Source organism: Hemiscyllium ocellatum, chromosome 43 (genome assembly GCF_020745735.1).
Source record: "Hemiscyllium ocellatum isolate sHemOce1 chromosome 43, sHemOce1.pat.X.cur, whole genome shotgun sequence".
NCBI classification, from domain to species: Eukaryota; Metazoa; Chordata; class Chondrichthyes; order Orectolobiformes; family Hemiscylliidae; genus Hemiscyllium; species Hemiscyllium ocellatum.
This window is the reverse complement of record NC_083443.1, coordinates 6,694,534-6,713,735: the sequence shown is the minus strand read 5'-3', so window position 1 is coordinate 6,713,735 and position 19,202 is coordinate 6,694,534. Positions and strand designations below refer to the sequence as shown.

Sequence of the window (19,202 nt, the reverse complement as noted above, 5' to 3'; positions counted from 1 at the left end):
TCGCATTTATTTCAATTAAACTCTATCTGCCACTTCTTAGCCCATTGGCCCATCTGATCAAGATCCTGTTGTAATCCGAGGTAACCTCCTTCGTTGTCCACTACACCTTCAATTTTGGTGTCATCTGTAAACATACTAGCTATACTTCCTATGTTCACATTCAAATCATTTATATAAATGACAAAACGTAATGGACCCAACACTGATCCTTGTGGTACTCCATTGGTCACAGGCCTCCAGTCTGAAAAGCAACCCTCCACCTTCTTCCTTCAAGCTCGTTCTCTATTCAAATGGCTAGTTGTCCCTGTATTCCATGAGATCTAACCTTGCTAGCCAGTCTCCCATTGGAAACCTTGTCGAACGCCTTACTGGAGTACAGATAGATCACATCCACTGCTCTGCCCTCATTAATCCATGACTAATTCTCCTAACCTGCTCATTTTTGGATTGTGGATGGAAACCAGACCATCCAGAGACACAGAGAGAATGTGCAAACTCCACACAGACAGTCACTCAAGGCTAGAATTGAACCTGGGTCCCTGGTGCTGTGAGGTAACAGTGCTAACCACTGAGCCGCTGTGCTCTGGAGTCTTGCATCCCACCAACTTGCTTCTCCCTGACTGGTCTGCAACATTAATGCCTCAATGCTTGCTGGATTGGTTAGAAAGGTCGGATTCTAGAACAGAACCCTGCTGCTGGCTTCTTCCACTGTTCATCATGAACATCGTACAGCCACTGAAATGATTCTCTTAAACACAATATTGGTCAGGATCTGTGTCAGTTACTCACTCTGACACTGGCCCAGCCCATGCGTTTGAGAACATTTTGTTGAAGAGCAGAGCTGAGTGAGGCTGCTGTATCACTGAGAAGTTGTATTAAAGTGATAACTTTGTTACTACAGTGCTGGGAGATGATTTAATTTGGATTTTATTTGTGTGTGTTTGTGTTCCCTGCTCTCCTGCTGGATTTATTACATTCTATGACAGTACAGAAGGGGCCAGACTTCTATCCCATATCATTATCCCAATGGAGAGAACTTTGCCCATCTAGCCCGCAGTAGTGTAATTGTAGGAATACTGAATCACTCTGGTTTCTTGTTCAAACTCATGAAGCTTTGATATTGCCCAAGCCACTGATCTCACAACAACCGTGTCAATCTTTTCTTTAGTAAACTGGTCCTCCTACGGTTTCTCTTTTTTTTGCCGTTAATTTGCAATTAGTTTGTGTCCAGACCAAGAAGGTGGCTCGGATTGTCATTGCCCAACCTTTTATAATTTGAAACACTTCCATCAGGTGGCAGTGCAGGGGGAGTCAGTGAGGGCTGTGTTAGTGGAGGAGATGCCCAAAGCCTGTTCACCATCTATGGGTAGGAGTCAGGAATGTGATGGAATACTCCCCACTTGCCTGGTTGGGTGCAGCTCCAACAACACTTGAGAAGCTTGACACCATCCAGGGCAAAGCAGCCCACTCGATTGGCACCACATCCACAAACACTTACTCCCTCCACCACCAATGCTCAGTAGCAGCATTGTGTACCATCTACAAGATGTACCGCAGAAATTCACTAAAGATCCTCAAACAGCACCTTCCAAACCCATGACCACTTCCACAGGTGGCAGATTCATGGGAACACCATCGCCTGCATGTTGCTCTCTAAGCCTCACACTGACTTGGAAGTAGATAGATAGATAGAACAGTACAGCACAGAACAGGCCCTTCAGCCCACGATGTTGTGCTGACCACTGATCCTCATGTATGCACCCTCAAATTTCTGTGACCATATGCATGTCCAGGAGTCTCTTAAATGTCCCCAATGACCCTGCTTCCACAACTGCTGCTGGCAACGCATTCCATGCTCTCACAACTCTCTGTGTAAAGAACCCACCTCTGACATCCCCTTATACTTTCCTCCAACAGCTTAAAACTATGACCCCTCATGTTAGTCATTTCTGCCCTGGGAAATAGTCTCTGGCTATCGACTCTATCTATGTCTCTCATTATCTTGTATACCTCAATTAGGGCCCCTCTTTTCCTCCTTTTCTCCAATGAAAAAAGTCCGAGCTCAGTCAACCTCTCCTCATAAGATAAGCCCTCCAGTCCAGGCAGTATCCTGGTAAACCTCCTCTGAACCCTCTCCAAAGCATCTACATCTTTTTTATAATAGGGCGACCAGAACTAGATGCAGTATTGCAAGTGCGGTCTAACCAAAGTTTTATAGAGCTGCAACAAGATCTCACGACTCTTAAACTCAATACCCCTGTTAATGAAAGCCAAAACACCATATGTTTTCTTAACAACCCTGTCCACTTGGGTGACCATTTTAAGGGATCTATGTACCTGCACACCCAGATCCCTCTGTTCCTCCACACTGCCAAAAATCCTATCCTTAATCCTGTACTCAGCTTTCAAATTCAACCTTCCAAAATGCATCACCTCGCATTTATCCAGGTTGAACTCCATCTGCCACCTCTCAGCCCATCTCTGCATCCTGTCAACGTCCCGCTGCAGCCCTCTATACTGTCAACGACACCTCTAACCACTGTCATCTGCAAACTTGCTGACCCATCCTTCAATCCCCTCATCCAAGTCATTAATAAAAATTACAAACAGTAGAGGCTCAAGGACAGAGCCCTGTGGAACACCACTCACCACTGACTTCCAGGCAGAATATTTTCCTTCTACTACCACTCGCTGTCTTCTGTTGGCCAGCCAATTCTGTATCCAGACAGCAATGTTCCCCTGAATCCCATTCCTCCTGACCTTCTGAATGAGCCAACCATGGGGAACCTTTTCAAATGCTTATCAACTTTATCAAAAGTATATTGCTATTCCTTCACTGTCACTGGGTCAATATCCTGGAACAGTCTCCCTAGTAACATTTTGGCCCTATCCACAGCACATGGACTGCATCAGTTTAAGATCGCTTACCACCACCACCTTAAGGGCAATTAGGGATGAGAAATAAATGCTGGTCAAGCCAGCAATGTCCACATCTCATGAATAAAAAAAAAGAGTGGGGAAATGGATTGACCATTGTTTTAGTGATGACCCTAGTGTGTGGTATGTGTATAAATCTGCCTCCCTTACACAAGGGAGAAAAACAATTACATCAGACCAATTCAGACCCTGAAAGCCTTTTTGTGTTATTCCCAAATAGTGAAAATGATGTTTGGTTCTGTGGCTGGAATAAACACCAGTGAATCCCCCTGGAAATTCTTTATAGGTTGACTCCACTCATTGAATAGGAAATGGAGTTGGAGATTTAATGGAATCTATATTATACACAGAGTACCTGCTACTCAGAGAGTCAGCATGTCTGACCAAGTTAGTTGGCTACGTTTGAAATTCACTTAGCACAGTGAATAGTGGTGTATCTATGGATTTTGTCTAAATGGATATTCAGGAGGCAGTCCATAATTTTCTTTGCAAGAGATTATTGCCAAAAATGGAAGTGTATAGTACTGGACATAATCTTGCAATATAGATAGCAAAACATTTGGGATGCAGGAGTCAAGAAATTGGGTCTAAAAGGAGGGTAGCGTATTCTGATGAATAGGACATGTCTCTTGAATTCTCCGAAGTTCTAAACTGGAGCCTCCCCAGATTCATCCAGGACCTAGATGGGGAAATAAAATGTGGGCATACATTCCAGTCTGGCGATGATGTTTTAGGAAATAGTGACTTATCTGGAAGGATGGGGGATGGTACAAAGCAGACAGAGTTGGGCAAGCAGCAGCATATACTGAGATATTAAGATAACTGAAGAATTTAATTCGGTCAATCTTGATCAATTTCCTCCGGGGGAATTAATATGGGGACATCGCCTTAAGTGCAAATATAGGCCATTCTGAAGCCATATTGGCAAAGTCTTTCTCACAACAATTTCCCACAAAATCACTCCTGAGGGATCTGCAACCTATTTTGCGGAATGTTTGTGGAAGATCAGGATGCTTGGAATCATATCAGTGTGGTAATGGGTAGGAAGGTGCAACTAATACGGATGGAGTGAGGCTGACTATGAAAGAGATCGGTGGGGAATCTGCCAATCTTGATGGTGAACTTGAAATAGTGAGAGGCTGTATCCCCTGGCTGGAGAGTCCAGAACTCAGGTTCTGCCTCAGGGTAAGGGATTGACCATTTAGTACTGAGAAAACTTGTTCAAAAGTTGTTCAAAACTCTGCTGCTGTGACTTAATGTGCAACTAGCTTCATTCCTCCATCAGCCCTGACTTGCAGCAGTTCCCTTTTGAAGCAACCTCTCAATTTTAGCCTTTAAATCTCTCTTTTCAAACAATCCTAATTGCCTCTAGGCCTTTCCATCTCCATAACCTCCTGTCCACCCCAGGACCCTCTGATTCTGGGCTTTCTCGTATTCCCAGTTAGAGACACACACACACACACACACACACACACACACACTTCCACCATCCCTCCCCTTTTTCCACCTCTCTACCTTAATTTGCCTCCTTTTAGGCTCCTTTTAAAACAGACCTTGACTAAGCTGTTTGGTCATATGATACAGTGTCTCCTTATACAGCTCTGTGCCATGCTCTGTTTCATATTATGCTCCTGAGTTGTGCTTTAGGAAATGAAAGGAGAAATTTTTTTCATGGATAGGTTTGTGAATCTTTGGACTTTTATAATCCTGAGGCCTGTGGAGACTTGGTCACTGAGACAAAGTTTGATGGGTTTCCCAATATTAAAGACATTAAGGAATATGGGAATAGCATGAGGAAAATGGAGCCAAGGCAGAAAATGAGCCATGATTACATTGAACAGTGGAAGCTTCCTACAAAGATCCGGCGAGTTCCACGGCACACTTTTCCTTCTCTTCTGAATATCTGTTTAATTCTGATCTCAGTTTAAACTTGTTCTAGGCTCCTGGCAGTCAGCAGCAATGATGACAGGCAGTGTTAGCCTTTCTGTCTCTGACATATTCTCTCTCTCTCTCTCACACACACATACACACTCTCTCTCTCTCACACACACATACACACAGACACGATAAAGTGTGCAGCTAAAAGCACTTCAATCCTGCACTTTTTAATGAGATTATCCACCAACAAGTGCATGCTTGTTTCTAAAGAGCATTTATATAGGAAAATTTGTGGGATTTTAATCGCAAAATTTGATATTCTGCAAATCCAACATTGTATTTCCAGGGCCCATGAGGATGTATAATGTCGAGAATCTCTCGGGTACAGACAGCAGATTTCCTTCCATAAGGGACATTAGTAAACCCATTGAGTTTTCATGACAACAGTTCCACAGTCATTATTACATATTTAATTCCACATTTTATCAAATTCAAATTTCATTATCCACCATCTGGTAGGTTTTGAACCCAGGTCCCTGAATGTCACCTGAATCTCTGGATGATTGACCCAGTGACACCAGCATCTCCCCAATTGTATGTGTTCGCTGAGAATAGAGGAGAAGTGTTCCTAATTATCCCATCTATGGCTTAATGTGGGAGTGTTTTCATCTTGTGTTGGCCATAACCTGGGCAATGGGTCAGAGGTCAGTTGGCAGTACCTTAATCAGGAACTGGGAGTGAGGGCAATTCCTTGTTGTCTTTTATGTTTCATCTGACTACAGGATGCTTGTCCTTATCACTGGAGACAAATCCTTTCCAATCTCCTAAGCCTTCCTCATACTAAGCGGTAGAGACACATTAAGCAAGGATTCCAGCGGATTCTTTAATCTTGACACTCTCACCTGAGATCATTAACCAACAAAAGGTTCTAAATGAAGGAAGGCCAATTTTGACAATATTAGGCAAGAACTTTCAAAAGTTGATTTGAGGCTGATATTCGTAGGTAAGGAGACAGCTGGAAAGTGGGAATCCTTTAAAAATGAGATAAACAGAGTTCAGAGACAGTGTATTCTTGTTAGTGTGAAGGGCAAGGCTGGTAGGTGTAGGGAATGCTGGATGCCTAGAGAAATTGAGGAAATGAAAGGCAAGAAAAAGAGGGAGGCACACAGCAGGAATCGAGTGAATCCCTAGAAGAATATAAGAGCAACAGGAGTATACTCAGGCGAGAAGTTGTGAGATAGCTTTGGCAGATTGGGTTAAGGAGAATCTAAAGGGACTCTACAAATACATTAAGGACAAAAGGGAAACTAGGCAGAAAACAGGGCCCCGTTAAGATCAGCAAGGCCACCTATGTGTGGAACTTTGCACGAAATGGGTGAGATACTAGACAAGTAATTTTCATCAGCGTTTACTGTGGAGAAGGACATGGAAGCTAGAGAACTTAGGGAAACAAATTGTGACATCTTGAAAAGTGTCCATATTACAGAGGAGGAGATGCTAAGCACCTTAGAATGCATAAAGATAAAGCCAAGACCTGATCAGGTGTACCCTCAAACTCAGTGGGAAGCTAGAGAAGTGATTGCTGGGCCCCTTGCTGAGGTATTTGTATCATTGATGAGAATCGGTGGGGTGCCAGAAGACTAGAGTTTGTCTGACGTAGTGCAAATATTTAAGAAAGGTGGTAAGGAAGCCGGGGAACTATAGATCAATGAGCCTGACATCAGTAGTGGGAAAGTTGTTGAAGAAGATTCTGAGGGACAGAATCTACATGTATTTGGAAAGAAAAATACTGATTATGGATAGTCAATATGGCTTTGTACATGTGTCATGTCTCAGCTTGATTGAGTTTTTTGAAGAAGTAACAATGGGGATTGATGATGGCAAAGTGGTAGACATGATCTATATGGACATCACTAAGTGTATGACAAGGTTCCCCCTGGAGACTGGTTAGCAAGGTTAGATCTTATGGAATACAGGGAGAACTAGCCATTTGGATACAGAACTGGCTTGAAGGTAGGAGACAGAGGCTAGTGGTGGAGGGTTGACTTTCAGACTGGAAGCCTGTGACCAGCTGTGTGCCACAAGGATCTGTGCTGGGTCCACTACTTTTCATCATTTATATAAATGATTTGGATGTGAACATAGGAGATATATTTAGTAAGTTTGCAGATTAAACCAAATAATGGACAGAGAAGAGGGTTACCTCCGAGTACAACGGGGCATTAATCAGATGGGTAAATGGGCCGAGGAATGGCAGATGGAGTTTAATTTAGATAAATGTGAGGTGCTGCATTTTGGAAAGGCAAATCAAGGCAGGACTTATCCAGTTATGGTAAGGTCCTAGGGAGTGTTGCTGAACAAAAAGACCTTGAGGTGCAGCTTCATAGCTCCTTGAAGGTGGAGTCGCAGGTAGACAGGATAGTGCAGTTGCCTTTATTGGTCAGTGCATTGAGTATCGGAATTGGGAGGTCATGTTGCAGCTGATTGGTTAGGCCACTTTTGGAATACTGCATTCAATCCTGGTACAACCTCAGCAAGAAAGATGTTGTAAAGTTTGAAATGGTTCAGAAAAGAATTATGAGGATGTTTGGAGGATTTGAGCTACAAGGAGAGGTTGAATAGGCTGGGGCTGTTTTCCCTGGAGAGTGAGAGGCTGAGGGGTGACCTTGTAAAGGTTTATAAAATAATGAGGGGCATTGATAGGGTTAATAGTCAAAATCTTTTTCTCCAGGGTAGGGCAGTCCAAAACTAGGGGGCATAGGTTTAAGGTGCGAGGGGAAAGGTTTAAAAGGTAACCTCTTCAAGCAAAGTGTGGTATGTGTATGGAATGAGCTGCCAGAGGAAGTGGTAGAGGCTGTTGCAATTGCAACATTTAAAAGGCATCTGGATGAGTATATGAATAGGAAAGGTTTGGAGGGATATGGGCCAAGTGCTGGCGAATGGGGCCAGATTAATGTAGGATATCTGGTCAGCATGGATGGGTGAGACCAAAGGGTCTGTTTCCGTGCTGTACTATATAACTACTATAGCATTCATTGATACAGTGCCTATATTGTTAGAAAAAGTCCAAAGCTCTCCACAGGAGCATTAGGAAATTAAGTTTGACACCAAGCCACAACAGGAAATGCCAGATGAAAAAAAACACCCAAAGAACTGCAGATGCTGGAAACCAGAAACAGAAATTGCTGAAAAACTCAGCAGGTCTGACAGCATCTGTGGACAGAAAGCAGAGTTAACATCCAGTGAGCCCTCTTCAGAACTCCTGAGATTTTGTTTCAGGAAGGAGCAAGGCTTGGATGTGGTCTTAACAACACATGAGCTGAGACAAGTTTGGAGTCTGTGACGTTACTGATATGGGAACAGTTGAACTTAGTGATAATAGCTGTATGTGGTTGACAGCTTATTCCTGGTCTGAATAAAACAAGTACAGTGCATGACATTTAAAAGAATATGATGTATGTCTACCCCCAGGTCTACACTGCAACGGATTCCCCCTCTTCCCCGTCACCCCCTGCCATTCCCTTCCATCCCCAGACAAATGTATCTTTAGATCTCTCCCCTCCTCCTCATGATTGTTGTGATTGTTGTATTAATTTTGTACTGTATCATGATCTGTTGCTTTGCCCCTTGCCATTGGAGCATGTTGCCAAGCACCGTCTATGGCTGTGATGTCCCTTTAATATAAATAGCGCTCACTGTTGCCACTGTTTGTTTCGGGGGTTGGTTTGACAGCCTTCTGTGTATGAATGTGAAGTGTAACAGTATACAGTGCAGTGTGCTGGACAAACCCTCTATTGTATGGACACACCAGGCTGCTGCCAAAGACTTCATTAATGTGACCTGAATACAGTATTTATCTAGTGAATGACTTCACTCAGGGACACTCTTCAACACAATATTGCTTCGGTGTCTTTCAGTGCTTAGAACATAGGACATACAGTCACTGAGACATAGAGTCATACAGCATGGAAACAGACCCTTTGGTTGAACTAGTCCATGCTGACCATGTTCCCAAACCAAACCAGTCCAATCTGCTTGTGTTTGGCCCATATCCCTCCAAACAGTTCACAAAAATATCCAAATACCTTTTAACTTCTGGCGATTTACCCCACACATGAACCACACTGTCTAAAAATGTTATCCCTCACGTCCTCTCCTCTCACCTTAAAAATATGTCCCCTAGTTATGAACACCCTCACCTTTGCTATTCACCTGATCTATGTCCCCCCAAGATTTTATAAATCTCTATAAGGTCACCCCACAATCTTCTACGCTCCAGTGAAAAATGTCCAGTCCTAATTTTATAATTCAAAACCCTCCATTCCTGGCAATGACCTGGTAAATCCTTTCTGAAGCCTCTCCAGTTTAATAATGTTCTTCCAGTAACAGGGCAACTCGAAATGCGCACAGTATTCCAGAAGAGGCCTCACCAATGCCCTGTACAACCTCAACATGATGTCGAAACTCCAGGACAGGCACAGAGTTATGAACTTTTCTCTGGCAATAGTCTTGCACTTTGCAGACTTTGCATTCAGACTGTATATGAACAATCACAGTGCTCAACCATAACGCACCAGAGACTCACTCTATAGAAGCAAAGACTTGTATTTATACAGCACTTTTCATAATTAGCAGGTGTCTCAAACACTTTACAGCTAGTGAGGTCCTTTTGAAGTGTAGCTGCTCACATTTATGCAGAAACCGCAGCAGCCAATTTGTCCATAATAACTTCTCCGAAGCAGCAATTTTTTTTGTTTGAAGGATGAATATTGGCTAGGGCACTGGGAATAACTCCCCAACTATTCTTTGAAATGCTGCCATGGGTTCTTTCCTACCTGAAGAAGCAAAATGAGGCCATGGTTTAACATATCATCTGAATGATGGTCCCTCCAACAGTGCAGTACTCACTCAGTCCTGTACTGCAGTGTGCCAGTCTTCATTATCACGTTCATGCCCTGGAGTGTGACTTGAACTTGAAACTATCATCATCCTGGTGGTCATCATTGACCAGAAACTGAACTGGACTAGCCACATGTAAACACAATGGCTACAATAGCAAAACAGAAGTTCGGAATCCTGCAGCAAGTGACTCACCTCCTGATTTCCCAAAGCCCGTCCACCATCTACAAGGGATAGTTCCAGAGTGTGACGGAATACTCCTCTCTTGCTGAATGTGTGCAGCTCCAACAACATTCAAGACTCTTTCAAGGACAAGGCAGCCCTCCTGTTTGGCACCACATCCACCAGCTTCAACATTCAGTCCCCTCATCACCCCATGCACAGTAATGGCAGTGTGGACCGTCTATAAGAAGCACTGTGGTAACTCATACAGGCTCCTTCAAGAGTTTACTTTATATTGCCTTTCCTCTTTCTTCCTTGTGAAATACATCATTTCACACTTCTGTGTTGATTTAATCTACAATGTGTCTGGTTGTTCCATCAGTCTGTCTGTATCCTCCTGTTATTATCCTCCTTGCTGTTTACCACATGCCCAAATTTCACATCATCTGCAACTTTGCAATTATACCCAAGACTGGGTCTTTAATATATATCAAATAGGGAAATGCCCTCATGTTGACCCCTCGGGACACCACTGCAGCTTGCCTCCAGTTTGAGAAAGAAAGCTGCTTATCATAGCTGGAGGATGTGGGTCAGAAATAGAAACAGACAATGCTGCAAATAGTCAGCTGTTGAGGCAACCTCTGTGGAGAGAGGGAACAGAGTTAATGTTCCAGCCCTATATCATTAGCTTCCCCGGGATATCTCTATTTTGGTTCATTATGACCTTTCCTTCGATCATTCTTTCAAAATATTCCTACATGGCATGTGGGCATCACTGGCTGGGTGAATATTTCTTTCTCTTCTCTAAATGTCCTTGACGAGGTGGTGGCCTGCTCCTGTCAGCAACTAGGTCTTTTTGGAGGCTAGGTTAGACTCAGCCACATTGTTCACAGTTTAGGCATCACATAGGGATGAGAGTGGATGAGGGCTGCACCAGATTTTCATCGCAAGAGGATATGAGTGGACATTATTTGGCTGTTTATAATATTCCTGTTATGTGAACTGGAAACGGTCTCTGAATCTCTCTCTTTGTCTTTCTCACTTCCTTCCCCATGAATGTACAAATTGGGAGTAGGCATAGGCCATTCATCCATTAAACCTGCTTCACATTCAGCAAACTCCTGCCTGATTTGATTACTCCAATTCCAGCCTACTCTGACAATCTTTCACACTTCCACTCCACCCCCACCTCCTTGCTTATTGACAATCCATCTACCTCCATCTCAAAAATATTCAAAGACAGAAAGTTTCAAAGACTCAATCCACTAAGAGAAAAAAAATCTCAACTCTGTCCTGCCGTGGACTCTCTGTATACAACTTGATTATGCTGATATTGGTAACTAGCTTAAACCTCCCAATTTATTTTAATCTCTACCATTAGATTCCTCCCTAATTGCCTGGTCGATGGGCTAATATACTGGTGACAGCACAGGAAGTCAGTCAGTCCACTCCCTTGCCCTTTCTTCAGTGCTAATAGGACCATACTAGGGAGCAGATGCTCAGTTTCATGCTGCGGGGACATGGATGAAAACAAAATCTCACAAATTCAGTTCATAAAATCTGGAATTGAAAGCTAGTCCCAGTTATAGCAGCCATGAGACTGTCATCATCTGCCACAAAAGCCTGAAGTCTTGTTCACTAATGTCCTTCAGAGAAGGTCATCTGCTTTCCATCCCTGGTCTGGCCTCCATGTGACTCTAGACAACAGTGACATGTTTGACTCTAATGTGGTCCAGTAACACACACGGTTCAAGGATAATTACAGAAGGGCAAAGAAAACCTACATACTGTAAAATAATAGAGGAGATGGATAGCTTATCCCTATTGGAAAGCCATGATTGAACCTGCCTTTACCAACTTGTCTGGCAGTATGCCCCAGACTCTAACCACCCATAGTGTAAAGAAAGGATTTTCCTTATGGCTGTTGTGCCATTCAGCTTAATTTGACCTCTCAGCAATGGACCAGTTTCTCCCTATCTCCCCTGTGTAAACACCTCATGACTGAACAATTCTGTCAGATCTCCCCTCAATCTTCTCTGCAAGGACAGCTGCTCCAGTTTCTCCAATCTATCTACACAACTGAAGTCCCTTAGCTCTGGAATTGTTCTTCTGAATCTTTTCTCCATCCTGCCTAAAAGCTTTCACATCCTTCCTCGAGTATGATGTCTAGAGTTGGACACCCAGCACTGGTTGAGGGCAAAGCAATGTTCTTTATATATGTTCTGTCATACCTTCCTTTCTTGTGCTTGCTGTTTTTGCTTAATAAGCTCAGGATTAAATGCCTTTTCCACAATTTTCTCAAGCTGACCTGCCATTTCACTTATTTGATACAGATCGATTGGGTGGGGGATAGTGAGGACTGCCAGTGATGGAGAGCCAGAGTCAATAAAGTGTGGCACTGGAAAAGGTACAGCAAGTCAGGCAGCATCCAAGGTGCAAGAGAGTTGATAATTTGGGCATAACTGTCCCGATGAGGAGTCATGCCTGGAACATTGACTCTCTTGCTCCTCAGGTGCTGCCTGACCTGCTGTACTTTCCTGTTCCTCAGGTGCTGCCTGACCTGCTGTACTTTCCTATTCCTCAGATGCTGCCTGACCTGCTGTACTTTCCTGTTCCTCAGATGCTGCCTGACCTGCTGTACTTTCCTATTCCTCAGATGCTGCCTGACCTGCTGTACTTTCCTGTTCCTCAGATGCTGCCTGACCTGCTGTACTTTCCTATTCCTCAGATGCTGCCTGACCTGCTGTACTTTCCTGTTCCTCAGATGCTGCCTGACCTGCTGTACTTTCCTGTTCCTCAGGTGCTGCCTGACCTGCTGTGCTTTCCTGTTCCTCAGATGCTGCCTGACCTGCTGTACTTCCCTATTCCTCAGATGCTGCCTGACCTGCTGTACTTTCCTATTCCTCAGATGCTGCCTGACCTACTCCCCGGATGCTTCCTGACCTGCTGTGCTTTTCCAGCCCCACTCTATTCTTGACTGTAATCACATGCCCACCCATCAATGTCCAACTGACCACTGCAACACTGTGTATCACTGGAAACCTCAGATGTACCCTTCCCTAATTCAAACAAAAAGCCATAAATTTCTGGAAAAACGCAGCAGCTCTGGCAGCATCTCTGGAGAAAAAACAGTGTTAATGTTTCAGATCCTGGGATCCTCCTTCAGAATAGAAACATTAATTCTGTTTTCTCTCCTCAGAGGCTGCTAGACCTGTTGAGTTTATCCAGTAATTTCTGTTTTTGTTTCAGAAATCTAGCATCTGCAATGTTTTGGTTTTTGTTTACCCTCCTTGATTGTTCTGTTACACATCAATTCCACCATCCATTCATAATGCCATTACAACCCCAGTCAACTGAGGAAAGGCTCTCCCTGCCAACAACATCCCTCAAACACCATTTCAAATCTCACACACCATCTACACCCACATGTTTAATCCTCAGCCATGTGTGTCAATCCCGAAGAAGCTTGCCAAGCTCAATGAAAACATTATAAGTATCTTGCTAAAGTTCCCAGTACAGACGTTCCTTAGCTTCAGTCTTCTACCAGCCTGTGGACAACCTAAAACTGCATCCGCACAAACCACAACGAGCGAGGATGCTGCATGCCAAAGTGGAAAGTTTAAACTCCTCCGTGTGTGACTGATCGTCCTGAGCAGACCATTAAAAAAAAATTACAAACCCATACCCGATTGCCAAGTACAAAGGAGGAATCACAGTGAGACACTGCACAAACTCTGCTACAATTATCCGGCTGAACCACCTAACGTGCAATTAGAATTGTTGCTCCAGATCAAGAACAGCAGAAGAGAAGCCAATTAGGCAGTTAAATGTACGCAGGACTCAGCTGCTTTCTTCAATACTTTACTTGAGGCTTTGTGAATATTTCATGTGAATCATGATATCCAACTGGATGGTCGGTTGCATTGCTCTCACATTTAACAATTGTCTAGCAGAGCTTGACAAATCCTTTTTTCTCTTGGTATTAGCCATAACAGCTTGCATTTAGACAGGGCTCTGAAGAATGATAGTGGTTCACCTGAGCAGCACTCCAGAATTTGACAGTGTTACACATCAGAGGCTAAATCCCTTTTCATTTCTCCAGCTACACTCTGCGGCCGGAGAAGCCAGCAGTGAATGTATTGGCACAGCGATTGGCATGTGCAGATCATTGGGACAGTTGGACAGAGTGTTATAGGGACATGTGAAAATAAAAAGCTTGATAAAAGAGATATCTGGATGCACCAACGAGTCGGGAAGGCAGATGGCTTGTTGGCTTTGATTTCAAGGACACTAGCGTACAGGAATGAAGAAGCCTTGCTGCAGTTGTACAGACACCTCACCTGCTGTATTGTGTACTGTTTTGGTTTATAGACAGATGTACTTTCCAACCTTACTGCCCCCCTACTCCCAGCTGACCTCAGAGATGGGCATTAAATCTCACTCTTTGACTCTAAAAGCACAAACTTTTGGGACAAAAGAAACATCAACCACTTTTGTAAGTCTCATGTGCTCCATTAATTTATTTTTGTTTTAGTTTTATTTTCCTTATCCATCAAACTTATTCATGATTTCTTTTACTGTATCTTAACAGTGCGTTTCTGGGGAGATATTGCCTTGGATGAAGAAGATTTGAAGTATTTCCATTTTAATGGAAGCACAGAATTAACGACTCAACAAGCTAGAAGAAGGGGCCATGGATCTGGTAAGTGCCGCTAAACCAAAGACTGTGAAGGGCGAGAAAAGAATAAAAAGAAATAATTTACTCTGCAGCAAAACATATTCTGTTGGGAAAGCAAACCTGGCTTTTATTTGAAGATGCTTTGGTTAAATAAAAAAGCTAGAAGCCAATTGACAATTAAAAAGAGACATAATGAGAACTGTAGTAGTGAGGAAAATATTTAATTAAACGGAACAGTAGCTCACAGTAGAAAATATTTAATTAAACCTCACAGCGCCAGGCTGGTTCAATTCCAGCCTCAGGTGACTGTTTGTGTGGAGTTTACACATTCTCCCCATGTCTGTGTGGATTTCCTCCAGGTGCTCAATTTTCCTCCCACAGTCCAAAGATGTGCAGGTTAGGGTGAATTGACTATGCTACATTGCCATGTAGTGTCCAGGGATGTATGGATTAGGTGGTTAGCCATGGAAAATGCAAGGTTACGTGGATAGGGTTGAGGGTAGAGGAGCGGGGGGCTTTGGTGGAATGCTCTTCAGAGGGTCAGTGCAGACTACATGGGCCGAATGGCCCTTTTTCACACCGTAGAGATTTTATGAAAAGTATTTTACTAACATATCAGTAAACCGTAGTTATTAGAGATAAGGCAGAAGGGAGAAGAGAAAAATTACTTTGTAAAGCCAAGCTGTTTAATAAATATTTCACCCCAATCACTAATAACAGGACTACAGCAACCCCTGGTCAGGTTTCAGGGAGGAGAGGAATATTAATGTAATGTAATACTAATGTGGCTGAGAGTGAAAAGTGTGATTATTATGAAAGCTTTGGCAAAGACCATTAAGTTAAATGAGGATAAGATGAAACAGGGGTAACAAGATACAACCTTATATTCTAAGGGAGGAGAATGCAATTCCTGGGATTCCTCTATTTCAGATTGGTCTGTGTGTGTGAGATCTGGGGACTGGAGACCAGTCACTGAGAGACCTGTTTACAGATAGAGACACAGTGCTAATCTGAACAGTGACAAACTGGTCAGCTCAATATCTGTGATTGAGTGGAAAAAGTCAAGTCTGAAAGGACCACATATTCAGATAAAGGTATAATAATTTTGGAAGGGGTAATCACTCACTGGTAAGGAGGTAACAGACATAGTCATTGGGGAAATGTGGTAGATGTGGTGGACTTTCAAAAAAAATGTCTTGAAAAGATTTGGGTTATGGAATTAATGAAAAGGACAGCAAATTGGATTGAAAGTTTGACTGGAAAGAAATAGCTTGAGGTGAGGAATTCCAGGCAGTTTACCAGAATGGAGTAAAGTGGCTAATGCTGTTCCATAGAGTTCAGTCTGAGGTCTGTTTGGTTCACTGGGGTGATTAATTGAGAGGGAGTGGGGTCGAAGTTGTAAATTTGTCTGCAAATTTGGATTCAAGAAAGAAATACATGCATTATTATATCACCTTGCTTTAAATCGGAACACTTTGAAGTGCAGTCCAGCCAATGAGATACTTTGTGAAGCTTACTCTTGCTATGGTGCAGTGAAACAGGCTGACTAACGTGCACAGTAAGCTCCCACAGATACATGAGGGAAGATAGTGGTGTCATGGTAATGTCACTGGTTAGTAATCCCAACACTTTGGTTTCTGAGGCTATGCATTCAAATCCCTCGTCATCTGTTGGAAAGTCACTCAATTAAATTGGCGAATGTTGTAAAAATCCATCTGGCTCACTCCTGTCCCTTCGGGAAGGAAATTTGTCATCCTTACCTGGTCTAGTCTACATGTGACTCCAGACCCACAGCAGTGTGATCTCTTAACTATCCTCTGAAATAGGCAAAAATGCTGGCCCAGCTAATAATGTGCGAAACTCCTGGAAGAAATTTTAAGAAGGGATAGTGATTAGATAATCCGCTTTAAATGTTTCGAGAGCGGGGAGTGGGGTGGGGAAATCTCTCTGCTTTTCTTTGAATTGCAGGATGGGATCGTTTTACATCCAAGCAAGAGGGCAGACATAGACTTGATTAATCATTAATTCTGAGCATGTTGAAGCTTTTAAAAGGGGGCAGAACAGGTTTGCTGAGGCGCTGTGTCACGTGGGAAAATAAAAATACCAAGAAAAGCTTGGAGAATGGACCTTTTAAAATTACAACATTGCAGATTACAGAGCAACATGAGCATGTCAGGTACACAAACAGACTCTTTGCAATAGTGGAGAAACTAGAGAGTTATTAGTATATGCACAGTTCAGTAAATTTAGTCGACACCTGTTGCACTCCAGACCCTGACTGACAGTAAAAGGAGTTTCACCAAAACAAGAGGTTACTTCCCTGAGCTCTGCTGTTGGGCTGAGGGGCTGTAATAGCTCCAGATCCACATGTGGATGTGAGATTACCTGACCCTCCGGCAGCACAGTGCTGCCTCGGCACCGGCCCTCTGACAGCTCAATGTCAAGTAAACAGATATACTGACTTTCAGTCAGGGAGAGCTGACCGCACATGTACAACAATCCACACCTGAATCTTCCTGGCCACAACACACCTTCCCCAACCACTCCTAGCGGGTCATGTATCAGTCTTTAATAGGCCTGTGTAATAAGATCAGTCACACAGTGGCTGATGATGATTACACTGTACAGCACCGACACAATCTTTATCTGCAATGTGATGAGATTGCCACAAGTCAATCCTTTTGAAATGTAGCTTCCTAGTATTATGTCCCCACTGAGTTTGTGCTATCTGCTTTGAAGAACGTTCCAGATTGGCCAATTATCTCGTGTCCAAGTAACTGCACATTTTTCTCCTGGAAATATTTGCCTCGTTTGTTTAAAAGGCAGTGAGTTCTGCCTTTTTATAGCCTCCATCACGACTGCCAGGTGTATTGCTGTGCTTCCGAGCCAATGAGGTACTTTTTGAAATGTCATCTCTGATGCAGTGTGGGAAAAAGACAGCCATCGAATTTGTACACAGCAAGATTCCACATAAAGCAGTGTCATAATGAGCAGTTAGTCAGCTTTTTGCAATGTTGTTTGAGGGCTATGATATGGAGGAGCCAGTGTTGGACAAAGTTAAATATCGCACAACGCCAGGTTAATTAGATTAGATTCCCTACAGCGTGGAAACAGGCTCTTTGGCCCAAGCAGTCCACACCAACCCTCCAAAGAGTGACCCACTTCCCTCTGCCTAATGCACCTAACACTACGGGCAATTCAGCATGGCCAATTCACCTGACCTGCACATCTTTGGACTGTGGGAAGAAACCCACACAGAGCGGACATGGGGAGAATGTGCAAACTACATACAGCAGTCACCTGAGGCTGGAATCAAACCTGGGACCCTGGTGCTGTGAGGCAGCAGTGCTAACCACTGAGCCACCATGCCACCGGTGGAAGCACTAGCTTTCTGAGCACAGCTTCTTCACCAAGTAACTACTGGGGTAGGATCATAAGACACAGAATTTATAGCAAAAACTTGCAGTGTCATGCAATCGAAACAATATATCGAACAAATCTAGATTGCTGTTAAGCTTTTAATCTTTTAGAATGGTTGCAGGTTTCAGTTCATTCATATGTAAATCCCAGAACTTCTTTTAAGTCACATTCTCGAGATAACTTAAGGTTTTATAAAAAAGGCGACATCTCAGCTCAGACAGTGTATTAAAGATGTAAGGTTCCAGTCTGTCTGTATCCCCTGCTTGAGTCAGACTGACATTATTTCCAAAGTAGGAATTTATAAAATGTTATATGCATTGACTACCTGCAGGTTGTGTTTTTGAGCAAAAATAGAATGTTTCTCACCCCATAGACTTGTGTGTGTGTGTGTGTGTGTGTGTGTGTGTGTGTGCACGCGCATGTGAGGGAGACAGAAAGGGAGAGGGAAAATGGAATGTGAGTGTGTACGTGTGAGTGTGCGTGAGAATGTTTGTATTTGTGTGTATGCATGCTTGGTAGAGTGCGTGTGAGTGTGTAATGGAGTGTACGCCTGTGAGAGGTTCTGTGCGTGGGTGAGTGTGGGTGGTGTATGTGTGTGCCTGAGAGAGAGAGTGTGTGTATGAGAGAGGATTTCTGTGAGTGTGTGAGTCTGTGTGCTTGAGTGTGTGCATGTATGAGAGTGTATAGTGCAGTGGGGGTCACCTGTAGTGTGACATGAACCCAAGGCCCCAGTTGAGGCCATCTGCACGGGTACTGAACTTGGCTATCTGTCTCTGCTCAGCTGTTGTGCGTTGTTGCCTGTCCTGAAGTCCCCAGCTTGGAGGATGGTCACCTGAAGACCCGAGGCTGCATGTCCTAGACCGCTGAAGTGTTCCCTGACTGGGAGGGAATATCCCTGTCTGGAGATTGTTGCGTGGTGTCCATTCATCCGTTATCGGAGTGTCTGCTTGGTCTCGCCAATGTACCATGCCTTGGGGCATTCTTGCCTGCAGCATATGAGATAGACAATGTTTGCTGAGTCACATGAGTACCAGCCATGAACATATTGGACAGGAGTCCAGGGAGCACGCCCTTATTCCTCATCCAAATGGCAAAGTGAGCTCTTTCATGTCCATGCAACAGGGTTGAGGGGGGCCATGTTAGGTAGACAGTGCCTTTGACAGAGCGGGGCTGCCTTGATGCTGGGGTGAAGTAGCAGCTTTGATGTCGCCCAGCTGGGGTGAGATTA

At 43.6% G+C, this 19,202-nt stretch overlaps 1 protein-coding gene across 1 annotated transcript in view; it reads left to right on the top strand.

Moving 5' to 3' along the window:
* LOC132835067 (tolloid-like protein 2) overlaps positions 1-19,202 on the top strand; it is a 247,795-nt gene that overhangs the window by 17,406 nt on the left and 211,187 nt on the right. The window contains exon 2 of the mRNA XM_060854339.1: positions 14,468-14,578. Within this exon, the coding sequence (XP_060710322.1) occupies positions 14,468-14,578 (111 nt within the window). The remainder of the gene's footprint in view (positions 1-14,467; positions 14,579-19,202) is intronic.